General features: G+C 44.1%; 1 protein-coding gene across 1 annotated transcript in view; it reads left to right on the forward strand.

Moving 5' to 3' along the window:
• Window positions 1–12,986, forward strand: part of LOC126108161 (uncharacterized) — a 123,868-nt gene that overhangs the window by 70,011 nt on the left and 40,871 nt on the right. The window contains exon 5 of the mRNA XM_049913404.1: window positions 7,568–7,743. Coding sequence (XP_049769361.1) covers window positions 7,568–7,743 — 176 coding nt within the window. The remainder of the gene's footprint in view (window positions 1–7,567; window positions 7,744–12,986) is intronic.

A 12,986-nucleotide genomic window follows, 5' to 3' on the forward strand; every position in this document is an offset into this window, starting at 1 on the left:
GAAGACGTCCACCGCTCCGTCTTATATAGTGCGCTGATGCCGCGCATGCGTTGCAGTCGCGGAGACAGAAGGGCCGCGCCGCCCATCGGCAGCGCCCTCGCTGGAGTAACTACGACACTCAGCTGCCGTCGGTATTGTCGCTGGCCGCAGCAATCCAAGTCTTCTGGCGTCTTCGTCTCGAGCAAATTTCGGCGATGACGGGATTCCACGCGCTCTTCAATTGGTAACCTCTGTCACGGTTCTTCCCGCGATGCGTATTTCAAAGGATTCTTTGATAATGGAGTCTCAAAAAGTTGTTGCTGGGGCCAAAATCGAAGTTTTGTCGTACTCCATTGAATGTCCGTTGGAAATCAATTTTCCGCAACTGCAGACTTACTGGGGTGCAGTAGGTGAGTGTAACGTTGATGTTCCGTACAATGCTCTTCCACTGTACGCGTTGTCTTTCCTATATAGGCCATACCACACTGACACGGTATTTTATAAATTCCCGCCTTCCGCAGTAACAAATCATCCTTCACCGATCCCAGTAAATCCGAAATCCTAGAGGTGGACGAAAAATCACTTTCACTTTCCTGTTTTGAAGGAGATATTTCCTACGAAGGGAAGAAAAGCTAGGGACTTGGGTGGCGCGTTCTCCTCTTTGTCCACTTCCCGGTTCCTGGCTCAAGTTGAGAAGCCCCTGTTAATTTGCCGGGTCGAGTATCCATTGTCTCTGAACACCTTCCTCAAATGTGCCAGTTCCTTAGGCAAATTCTCTGCATACAACACCGTATGTGCCCTGTGCACAAGTGTTTTAAGTACACTCGTGGTCTGGGATGGGTGATGGCAACTTGAAGAATGCAAGTACAAATCAGTGTGAGTGGGCTTACGATAAACAGAATGTCCCACCGAACCGTCACTCTTCCGATTAACCAAAACATCCAGGAATGGAAGGCAGCCATCTTTCTCTAGTTCCATGGTAAATGGAATATTCTCATGGATGGAGTTAAGACGATGAGAAACTCCATTAACTTTTCTTCTCCGTGTTGCCACACTATGAAAGTGTCATCGACGTATCTCCAAAAAACAGATTCAAGTGCTCTCTCCTCAAAATCCTCCATAAAGAGGTTCGCCACCAGAGGAGACAGAGGGCTGCCCAGGGCGACACCGTCAGACTGTTCAAAACATTGCCGGCCGGTGTGGCCGTGCGGTTCTAGCCCCGTCAGTCTGCAACCGCGTGACCGCTACGGTCGCAGGTTCGAATCCTGCCTCGGGCATGGATGTGTGTGATGTCATTAGGTTAGTTAGGTTTAAGTAGTTCCAAGTTCTAGGGGACTGATGACCACAGATGTTAAGTCCCATAGTGCTCAGAACCATTTTGTTCAAAACATTCCTGGTTAAACATAAAATAGTTTGAGGAAAGAACATGTCGAAACAAAGCAGTGATGTTCTGTTCAAACTGTTGACCAATTAGCGGCAAGGAATCCTCAAGAGGTACTTTTGTGAAAAGGGAAACTACATCAAAACTCACTAGAAGATCCGAACTACTTAAGTGGAGAGCCCCCAGTCTGTTGATAAAATCAGCAGAGTTCCATATATGGTGTGAACATTTGCCAACAAATGGTCTCAGCAAAGAAGTTAGATGTTTCTATCTACATCTACATTTATACTCCGCAAGCCACCCAACGGTGTGTGGCGGAGGGCACTTTACGTGCCACTGTCATTACCTCCCTTTCCTGTTCCAGTCGCGTATGGTTCGCGGGAAGAACAACTGTCTGAAAGCCTCTGTGCGCGCTCTAATCTCTCTAATTTTACATTCGTGATCTCCTCGGGAGGTATAAGTAGGGGGAAGCAATATATTCGATACCTCATCCAGAAACGCACCCTCTCGAAACCTGGCGAGCAAGCTACACCGCGATGCAGACCGCCTCTCTTGCAGATTCTGCCACTCGAGTTTGTTAAACATCTCCGTAACGCTATCACGGTTACCAAATAACCCTGTGACGAAACGCGCCGCTCTTCTTTGGATCTTCTCTATCTCCTCCGTCAACCCGATCTGGTGCGGATCCCACACTGATGAGCAATACTCAAGTATAGGTCGAACGAGTGTTTTGTAAGCCACCTCCTTTGTTGATGGACTACATTTTCTAAGGACTCACCCAATGAATCTCAACCTGGTACCCGCCTTACCAACAATTAATTTTATATGATCATTCCACTTCAAATCGTTCCGCACGCATACTCCCAGATATTTTACAGAAGTAACTGCTACCAGTGTTTGTTCTGCTATCATATAATCATACAATAAAGGATCCTTCTTTCTATGTATTCTCAATACATTACATTTGTCTATGTTAAGGGTCAGTTGCCACTCCCTGCACCAAGTGCCTATCCGCTGCAGATCTTCCTGCATTTCGCTACAATTTTCTAATGCTGCAACTTCTCTGTATACTACAGCATCATCCGCGAAAAGCCGCATGGAACTTCCCACACTATCTACTAGGTCATTTATATATATTGTGAAAAGCAATGGTCCCATAACACTCCCCTGTGGCACGCCAGAGGTTACTTTAACGTCTGTAGACGTCTCTCCGTTGATAACAACATGCTGTGTTCTGTTTGCTAAAAACTCTTCAATCCAGCCACACAGCTGGTCTAATATTCCGTAGGCTCTTACTTTGTTTATCAGGCGACAGTGCGGAACTGTATCGAACGCCTTCCGGAAGTCAAGAAAAGTAGCATCTACCTGGGAGCCTGTATCTAATATTTTCTGGGTCTCATGAACAAATAGAGCGAGTTGGGTCGCACACGATCGCTGTTTCCGGAATCCATGTTGATTTCTACTGAGTAGATTCTGGGTTTCCAAAAACGACATGACACTCGAGCAAAAAACATGTTCTAAAATTCTACAACAGATCGACGTCAGAGATATAGGTCTATAGTTTTGCGCATATGTGGGTGCGTCAATATTACTCACTATAGGCTGTAAATTTTACGTCATAAGCATACTTTGCCAAGGGTCAACAGCAGGTGACACGAAAATCATAGCATAAGCAGACGATGTGATTGTATAGGAAGACCATGAGCAGAAATTGAAGAACGTTAGCTTATTAGTCTACAAACGGTAGAACATAACTATATCTGTCTCATGCACACTGATACAAGTTACAATTCAAAGCGCATTTATTTCAGAGAAAGTCAAAGTTCGTTGATGTTCTTTCAGTATTAATCTGTAAGTATTCTTGGGTATGAAACTTCCTGGCAGATTAAAACCGTGTGCTCTACCATCTGAGCTACCCAAGCACGACTCACGCCCCGTCCTCACAGCCTCACTTCTGCCAGTACCTCGTCTCCTACCTTCCAAACTTCCAGGAGACCTTCTGTAAAGTTTGGAAGGTAGGAGACGAGGTACTGGCAGAAGTAAAGCTGTGAGTACCGGGCGTGAATCGTGCTTCAGTAGCTCAGATGGTAGAGCACACGCCCGCGAAAGGCAAAGGTCACGAGTTCGAGTCTCGGTCCGGCACACAGTTTTAATCTGCCAGGAAGTTTCGTATCAGCGCGCACTCCGCTGCAGAGTGAAAATCGAATTCTATGGTAGACTATAATTCATGCCATAGTAATAGTTGGCATTCATAAGAATTGCGTAAGTTGACATCTGGCCCTATACTTCTCCTTAACATGGAGGATCGTCGACTTCGCATCTCCTAATTAACGTGTGTACGAACTGAGGGCTCTGTACAAACTCCCCATCCTGAGAATCGAGAATCCCTACGATTTTTGCCTGTTACCGATAATCATTATCGATACTGGCAACATACTGGCCCTGGACACTGGCAATTTCTACATTAGTTCTTCAGCCTAGCCCGAAAAATCAAGAACAAGCGAGCAGGGGACTTCAGTTTATGTATGTAAGGAGAGAAGATTTAATAAGACATTTCTGTTTACCTACTAAAACATGACTACAACATACATTTTATATTTGGATGCAGTAATGTTAATATGTTATGCTTTTAACAGATGATGACTGCAATGTATGTCCAAATGGCAAAAGATATTTTTTTGTGAGATAATTACAACTTAACAAGTTGCAAATTTTTTCCTTTACCTGTACTGGAAAACTCATTTGTTGCCAAATCTCATGATTCTAAGTCAATGAGGAGCACCATATAGGCTTCGATGAGTGAGTTTTCGATTATCAAAATATGTGGCATAAATGGCCGTATCTGTTTACTGGAGTGACTTATAAGCTTACAATTTTTACGCCGCCAATGGTCCATAGACCTTTGTATGTGACATAAAGTTGAATTTGATACCCAGAACTGATCGAGTCCTAACCGACGGACAGACAAATAGGCAGAGTGATAAAAAGTAATACGAAAAATATTTTCTAAAGTTCTATAGTTACAAATTCAGGATTTTCAGATTTTTTCCTTTATTTGTACTGTGAAATCTTGCTTCTTTCCAAATGCTATGATTCTAAATCAACGGGGAGCACCCTATAGATTTTTATGAGTGAGTTTTCGAGTATTAAAATATGTAGCATAAATGGCCGTATTTTTTGATTGCATTGGCTGAGAAGCTTACAATTTGTACAACGCCAAGGGAGCATAGACCGTAATATGTGACATAAATTTGAACTTCGTACCCAAACCTGGCCCAGAAAAAAGGATCTTAACGCTCGGACAGGCAAATAGATAGACTGATAAAAACATGACAAAGAAGCATTTTTTTTGTGGTTATAATCACAGATTAACAATTTTCGGAATGTTTTCCTTTACTTGTACTGTGAAACCTTGCTTCTTGCCAAGTTTCATTATTCTAGATCAAAAATGGCTCTGAGCACTATGCGACTTAACTTCTGAGGTCATCAGTCGCCTAGAACTAACTAACTAACCTAAGGACATCACACACATCGATGCCCGAGGCAGGATTCGAATCTGCGACCGTAGCAGTCGCTCGGTTCCAGACTGTAGCGCCTAGAACCGCACGGCCACTTCGGCCGGCTGTTCTAGATCAACGGAAAGCACGTTTCAGGGTTTCACGAGTGAGTTTCCGAGTAGCAATATATTGACATAAATGACCGCATCATTTGATTGCAGTGACTCGTAAGCTTCAAATTTTGATACCTCACTGGGACCACAGACATTATTATACAACATGAATTTGAACTTGATACGTATACCCGTTCCTAGCAGAAAGGGTTCTTAACAATCGGACAGCTAAGCGATTCTATAAGGGTTCCATTTTTACAGACTGAGACATGGAACGCCAATCATCCCAGAGATTCATCCACTGGAGTTATTTAGAGACATCATCTTCGATTTGGTTTCTCTGTAAACGTCAGCTATAACAACTGGGACAGGCTCATTTTTTCCCCTCTGAAACTCGCAAGGTCAATAAACCGTGCTACATTCCTTCAAATCTGCAACATTCGAGACGTATTCAGATATAGACGACATCATGTTAGATGACGAGCAACAAACTGAAATTTTCGGCAAAAGCGAGCAGCCAGACAACGGAAAACGATACAAAATTTTGAATCGAACTGAGAATTCATGTGTGCACAATTAATTCAGATAATTTTTCTGATATGGGGCGGCTGACGTCTATCATTGCGTTTGCAAACGGTCGCAACACGTGTTCAGGTTTCTGACAGCATTGGTAACGAGAAATATTTTGACGGAGTAGACCCCTCTATTTTCGAAAATCGTTCAAAAGTCTGAATAGAATCTCCTCCGAGTCCCAGCCACGCCATGTGGCTCTACACATAGGAAGTCGATGTTGCTGGCAGCCCCAGAACATTTCAGTTCGGACATATCGTCACGAGAGTACGCACCCATACATCCAGACGTTTGTAATGTCAACTACCAAGAAATACCTGCAGCTCTCTTGTCTGGCTCCGGGAGTAGGGAGTAGACAACATTCCATTAGAACTACTGACAGCCTTGGGAGAGCCAGCCCTGACAAATCTCTACCGTCTGGTGAGCAAGATGTACGAGACAGGCGAAATACCCTCAGACTTCAAGAAGAATACAATAATTCAAATCCCAAAGAAAGCAGGTGTTGACAGACATGAAAATTACCGAACAGTTTAATAAGCCACGGCTGCAAAATACTAACACGAATTCTTTACAGACGAATGGAATAACTGGTAGAAGCCGACATCGGGGTGGGTCGGTTTGAATTCCGTAGGAACGTTGGAACACGTGAGGCAATACTGACCCTACGACTTATCTTAGAAAATAGATTAAGGGAAGGCAAACCTACGTTTCTAGCGTTTGTAGACATAGAGAAAGCTTTTGACAATGTTGACTGGAATACTGTCTTTCAAATTCTGAAGGTGGCAGAGGTAAATTACAGGGAGCGAACGGCTATTTACAATTTACAATTTCTACAGAAACCAGGTGGCAGTTATAAGAGTCGAGGGGTATGAGAGGGAAGCAGTGGTTGGGAATGGGGTGAGACAGTGCTGTAGCCTATTCCCGATGTTATTCAATCTGTATATTGAGCAAGAAGTAAAGGAAACAAAAGAAAAATTGGGAGTAGATATTAAAATCCATGGAGAAGAAATAAAAACTTTGAGGGTCGCCGATGACATTGTAATTCTGTCAGAGACAGGAAAGGAACTGGAAGAGCAGTTGAACTGAATGGACAGTGTCTTGAAACGAGGATATAAGATGAACATCAAGAAAAGCAAAACGAGGATAATGGAATGTAGTCGAATTAAGTCGGGTGACGCTGAGGGAATTAGATTAGGAAATGAGACGCTTAAAGTAGTAAAGGAGTTTTGCTATTTGGGGAGTAAAATAACTGATGATGGTCGAAGTAGAGAGGATATAAAATGTAGACTGGCAATGGCAAGGAAAGCGTTTCTGAAGAAGAGAAATTTGTTAACGTCGAGTATAGATTTAAGTGTCAGGAAGCCGTTTCTGAAAGTATTTGTATGGAGTGTAGCCACGTATGGAAGTGAAACATGGACGATAAATAGTTTAGACAAGAAGAGAATAGAAGCTTTCGAAATGTGGTGCTATAGAAGAATGCTGAAGATTAGGTGGGTAGATCACATAACTAATGAGGAGGTATTGAATAGAATTGGGGAGAAGAGAAATTTGTGGCACAACTTGACTAGAAGAAGGGATCGGTCGGTAGGACATGTCCTGATGCATCAGGGGATCACAAATTTAGCATTGGAGGGCAGCGTGGAGGGTAAAAATCGTAGAAGGAGACCAAGATATGAATACGCTAAGCAGATTCAGAAGGATGTAGGTTGCAGTAGGTACTGGGACATGAAGAAGCTTGCACAGGATAGAGCAGCATGGAGAGCTGCATCAAACCAGTCTCAGGACTGAAGACCACAACAACTCTTCTCTGATGTCATAGTTTGAGGAATGTGTGTATATAATAAAACCCCACTAGGCATCTGCTGTGCATTAATGTTTTAATGCCTGCAAAAGTGAATGTGCTACACTCATGAGCTGGCAGTAATTTAAGTTTTTATGTGATAGTGGTACATGTAACTGTAAATTAAGACAGGCTGCTGCCTGTGAATGCTATGCAAGTAATCTGAACTGTTTTCTGTGTGTCTCAGGGTAACCACACGAGTGACCAACAACTCCACGGGTGGATTAAGGACGTGCAACGTGTCAAGGACATGCTGCACACGAAATTAACCGGATTGGTACACGACATGCAATACGCCAGCAAAGAGATAGGGCACTTCGAGGTGGAAGAAGACAAGGACAAGCCGGGGCGCTTGATATTGAGGTATAAACCACTGTACACTCAAATCTTCGTCGTACTCACAGTTTATTTCACTTTTTTTCCATGTAAGTATTCATTACTGTTACAGAAAATACTGCGATCATTTAATTCATGCCGGCCGAGGTGGCCGAGCGGTTCTAGGCGCTACAGTCTGGAACCGCGCGACCGCTACGGTCGCAGGTTCGAATCCTGCATGGATGTGTGTGATGTCCTTAGGTTAGTTAGATTTAAGTAGTCCTAAGTTCTAGGGGACTGATGACCTCAGAAATTAAGTCCCATAGTGCTCAGAGCCATTTGAACCATTTAATTCAGAACGGAGTAAAGAACAAGGACTGATAGACAATAGGGAAGGAGATGGTTACAGAAACTAGTCATTTACAAAGTTTTTTTTCGTTCCGTCTAGCCTTCCATTTTTTGGTTCGTATTTAGTCTTAAAATGTGCCATGTACAATGCAGCAGACGAGCGGAGAAAACGAACACAGCGAACGGTCCAGAATGAGATTTTCACTCTGGAGCGGAATGTGCGCTGATATGAAACTTCCTGGCAGATTAAAACTGTGTGCCGGACCGAGACTCGAACTCTGAACCTTTGCCTTTCGCGTGCAAGTGCTCTACCAACTGAGCTACCGAAGCACGACTCACGCCCGGTACCCACAGCTTTACTTCTGTCAGTACCTCGTCTCCTACCTTCCTACCTTCCAAACTGGTTCGCAGGAGAGCTTCTGTAAAGTTTGGAAGGTAGGAGACGAGGTACTGGCAGAAGTGAAGCTGTGAGGACGGGGCGTGAGTCGTGCTTCGGTAGCTCAGATGGTAGAGCACTTGCCCGCGATAGGCAAAGGTCCCGAGTTCGAGTCTCGGTCGGGCACACAGTTTTAATCTGCCAGGAAGTTTCACAACGAACGGTGTTACAACTTTGAGTAGAGGAAGTATTGATGGTTGCAGATACTTCCGAAATTTTCATAATTTGTAGAAACAATGATGTGAAACCGGACACGAAAATTGAGCGTGTCCTCATCTTCTCCGAGACAAAATAAAAAGTCACCTGCGGGAGAAATTACGCTATTGAAGTGTAGTAGCGACTCTAGCCCAGATACTGGCCTCCAGTCGGTGAGGAAAAGAGGCCACAAGTCATGGTCATCTCGATAGACGGAAAAATCCAAGCAGCAACGAGGGAAGATGGGAAGATGGCAGCAGAGTTGAGGAAACGGATAGCCATGGTTCTTATATTTTTTTCTGTAGTTGTTGTGTTTAAAGCAGTCCGTAGCACAGAGCGCAAATACTGGAGGTTGTGAGAGAGAGGGTTGACATAGGGGGCCATGCAAAGGAGTAGTGTAGGAGATACGCTGGAAGTTTGGAGGGTGATAAGGTGGCTTCCAATGTGGTAATGGGTAAGCTCTCAGTAGGCACGTCTTGTGGCGGTGTTCTTGAATTATTTTAGGTGGCTTATAGTGGAACAGCTATGTAGGTAGAAAACATGGATTAGGATTGACAATTAGACTCAGTCAGTTGAATGGAAGACTTCATCAGTTATACCTAAAGAAGTTGGTAGGGGAGTCTGTAGATGGATGTGCCTGGGAAGTGGACAAGGTGTTCTGAAACGAAGATGATCAGTTGACATCCCCGGTTAAGTTCATCATAGCAACTGAAGTGGATATACAGGGGTGGAGAGGCAATGGTCAGAATGAAGAAGGAAATTACACACATCAAAAAAAGTTTTGCATCGCCTCGGTTCCGAGTGTTAAAGAACCTGTACAGAGATTGGAATAGAGATCAACATAAACATCATTTCTGCCCTTTTTATTGCTCATGAGACCATACGTTGCATGTTGTACCACCATACTGCGAGACCTTCAGAGGTGGTTGTCCAGATTGATGTACACACCGGTGTCCCTAATACCCAGTAGCACGTCCTCTTACACTGATGCATGGCTGTATTTGTTGTGGCATACTATCCACAAGTTCAATCAAGGCACTATTGGTCCAGATTGTCCCACTCCTCAACGGCGATTCGGCGTAGATCCCTTGGAGTGGTTGATGGGTCACATCGTCCGTAAACACCCCTTATCAATCTATCCCAGGCATTTTCGATGGAGTTCATGTCTGGAGAACATGCTGGCCACTCTAGTCGAGCGATGTTGTCATCCTGAAGGAAGTCATTCACAAGATGTGCACGATGGGGGCACGAATTGTCGTCCATGAAGAGGATTGCCTCGCCAATGTGCTGTCGATGTGGCTGAACTATCGGTCGGCATTCACGTATTGTACAGCCGTTACGGTGCCTTCCATGACCACCAGCGGCGTACGTCGGCCACACATAATGCCACAACAAAACAGCAGGGAACCTCCACCTTGCTGCACTCGCTGGACTGTGTTTAAGGCGTTCAGTCTGACTGGGTTGCCTCTAAACACGTCTCCGACGATTGTCTGGCTGAAGGCATATGCAACACTCATCGGTGAAGAGAACGTGATGCCAATCCTGAGCGGTCCATTCGTCATGTTGTTGGTGCCATCTGTACCGCGCTGCTCGGTGTCGTTGTTGCAAAGATGGACCTCGCCATTGACGTCGGGAGTGAAGTTGCGCGTCATGCAGCCTATTGGGCACAGTTTGAGTCGTAACACGACGACGTGTGGCTGCACAAAAGCATCATTCAACATGGTGGCGTTGATGTCAGGGTTCCTCCGAGCCATAATCCGTAGGTAGCGGTCATCCACTGCAGTAGTAGCTCTTGGATGCTCTGAGTGAGGCATGTCATAGACAGTTCCTGTCTCTCTGTATTTCGTCCATGCCCGAACAACATCACTTTGGTTCACTCCGAGACACCTGGACACTTCCCTTGTAGAGAGCCCTTCCTGGTATAGAGTAACAACGCGGACGCGATCGAACCGCGGTATTGACCGTCTAGGCACGGTTGAACTGCAGACAACACGAGCCGTGTACCTCCTTCCTGGTGGAATGACTGGAACTGATCGGCTGTCGGACCCCCTCCGTCTAATAGGCGCTGCTCGTGTATGGTTGTTAACATCTTTGGGCGGGTTTGGTAACATCTCTGAAGAGTCAAAGTGACTGTCTCTGCGTACAGTACCCATAGTCAATGTCTGTCTTCAGGAGTTCTGGGAACTGGGGTGATGCAAAACTTTTTTTGATGTGTGTATCTGAATGGCTCGGACAGAGACTGTTTGTAGCACAATCACTGTTAGGGTTGTAAAATACACACTCAGAATAAAGTATTACGCAAGGTTATTGAACATGATTTGTAGCCAACTTGCGGCTGTTTTTGAGGAACAGTATTGTTACTCCACATTGGTTATTATGTGCGAATTTTTGGTTCGCTACTCCATCTCTGTCATTGGCACTGTGAGTGGGTTACTGATTCACTGTACATGGAGACCTGCAGGTAGTGTGGTGGGATAAAAGTACGAATAGTCTGCCAGGGAGTGGGCAAGAAGGTAGGAATGGTTGCGTGGTGAACTGAAAAGTGGAGATGAGTAGATTGTAAGACAGCGATGAACTACACAAAGGAAGCTGCAACTCGGGTGGCAGGTTACTTGTGAGTGCACATGGGCGGTTTCACGCTAGGCAGTAGTTTGAGGTACTCTCATCAACACTTGCCAGCTGGTACACATGTAGGGAAAGCAGACTGCATTCAGAGTAAAAATTTTATCAGTAAATTTTCGAAGTATTGGTAGCAAATTTCCCGAATTTACCGCCGTCCACGGAAGTTCTCAGCCTCAAATTATTCTTGAAATTGAGAGCTGTCTAGTATCCGAAGTAAAAAACTCGGAGATATTTAACGAGTCTTGGACTGTTCGTCGGGATGACACATTAGACGCCGTAGGAGGGGAAGTGTTCATTGCAGTCGACAAAAAATATTCTGTCCACTGAGGATGAATTGGAGTGTGGCAGTGACGTTTCCTGGTCGCGCATAACAATAGTAGGTGGAACCATGTTTATTGTTGGCGGTTTTTGCCGCCCAGCCGACTCTGCTCAGACAGATGTAGAGTCATTCGATGAAGGTTTATAGTCAGCTGTGCATAAATATCCAGATCACGCGACACTAGTCGGTGGTGAGTAATGCAAAATACTTTTGAACAAGTTTTCTGAAAACAGTCTTGAGGAGCTAGGTCAGCAGCATATGCGCAATGGAAATATCTTAGACGTTGTAGCTACAAACAGACCAGACCTAACCGACAGCATTACTGTGGAAACGGGGCTTAGCGACCATAATGTCACTGTAGCAACTACGATTACGAAAGTTAATAAATCATTCAAAAATGCTACGAGAGTGAATCTGCTAGATGGAGGAGATAAGCAGTTATTAACATGTCACTTAGACAATGACCTGACAATACTTTCCGTGAAATGGATGTAGAGGAATCATGGGCAAAGTTTAAGTACATTGTAAATCGTGGTCTGGGGAGTTATGTGCTTAGTAAGTGAATAAAGGATGGATAAGACCCACCATGGTCTAAAAACGAAATTCGGCGGATTCTGAGGAAGGAGGAGCCGTTGCACTCTCGGTTCAAAAGGGAACACACAAATGACGACAAGCGAAGGTTAGCAGAGATTCGTGCGTCTGCGAAAATATCAATGCGCGAAGAATACAACAGCTACCATCGTCACACCTTACCAAAACTTCTGACAGAGAATCCGAGAAAATTCTGGTGACAGGTAAAATCACTAAGAGGCTCCAAGGCTTTCGTTCAGTCTCGGGTTGACAGATCCCGTCGGGCAGCTGAAGATAGCAAAACGAAAGTCGAAATTTTAAATTTCACATTCGACAAATCGTTCACACAGGTGAATCGTATGAATGTACCGTTTGTTTGACCGTCGGACAGACTCCCGTACAGATGATAAGCATAACTGGCATAGAGAAACAACTGAAAGACTTAAAAGCAAGATTAGATTAGATTGGATTAGATTAATACTAGTTCTATGGATCATGAATACGATATTTCGTAATGATGTGGAACGAGTCAAATTTTCCAATACGTGACATAATTAAGTTAATTTAACAACATAATTAAGTTAATATAACAACCTTTTTATTTTTTAAAAATTTTTTCGTTTGGTTTTTTCCTTTTTTTCTTAATTTATATCTAAAAATTCCTCTATGGAGTAGAAGGAGTTGTCATTCAGAAATTCTTTTAATTTCTTCTTAAATACTTGTTGGTTATCTGTCAGACTTTTGATACTATTTGGTAAGTGACCAAAGATTTTAGTGCCAGTATAATTCACCCCTTTCTGT

This window comes from Schistocerca cancellata, chromosome 11 (genome assembly GCF_023864275.1).
Source record: "Schistocerca cancellata isolate TAMUIC-IGC-003103 chromosome 11, iqSchCanc2.1, whole genome shotgun sequence".
In the NCBI taxonomy this organism is placed as follows: domain Eukaryota; kingdom Metazoa; phylum Arthropoda; class Insecta; order Orthoptera; family Acrididae; genus Schistocerca; species Schistocerca cancellata.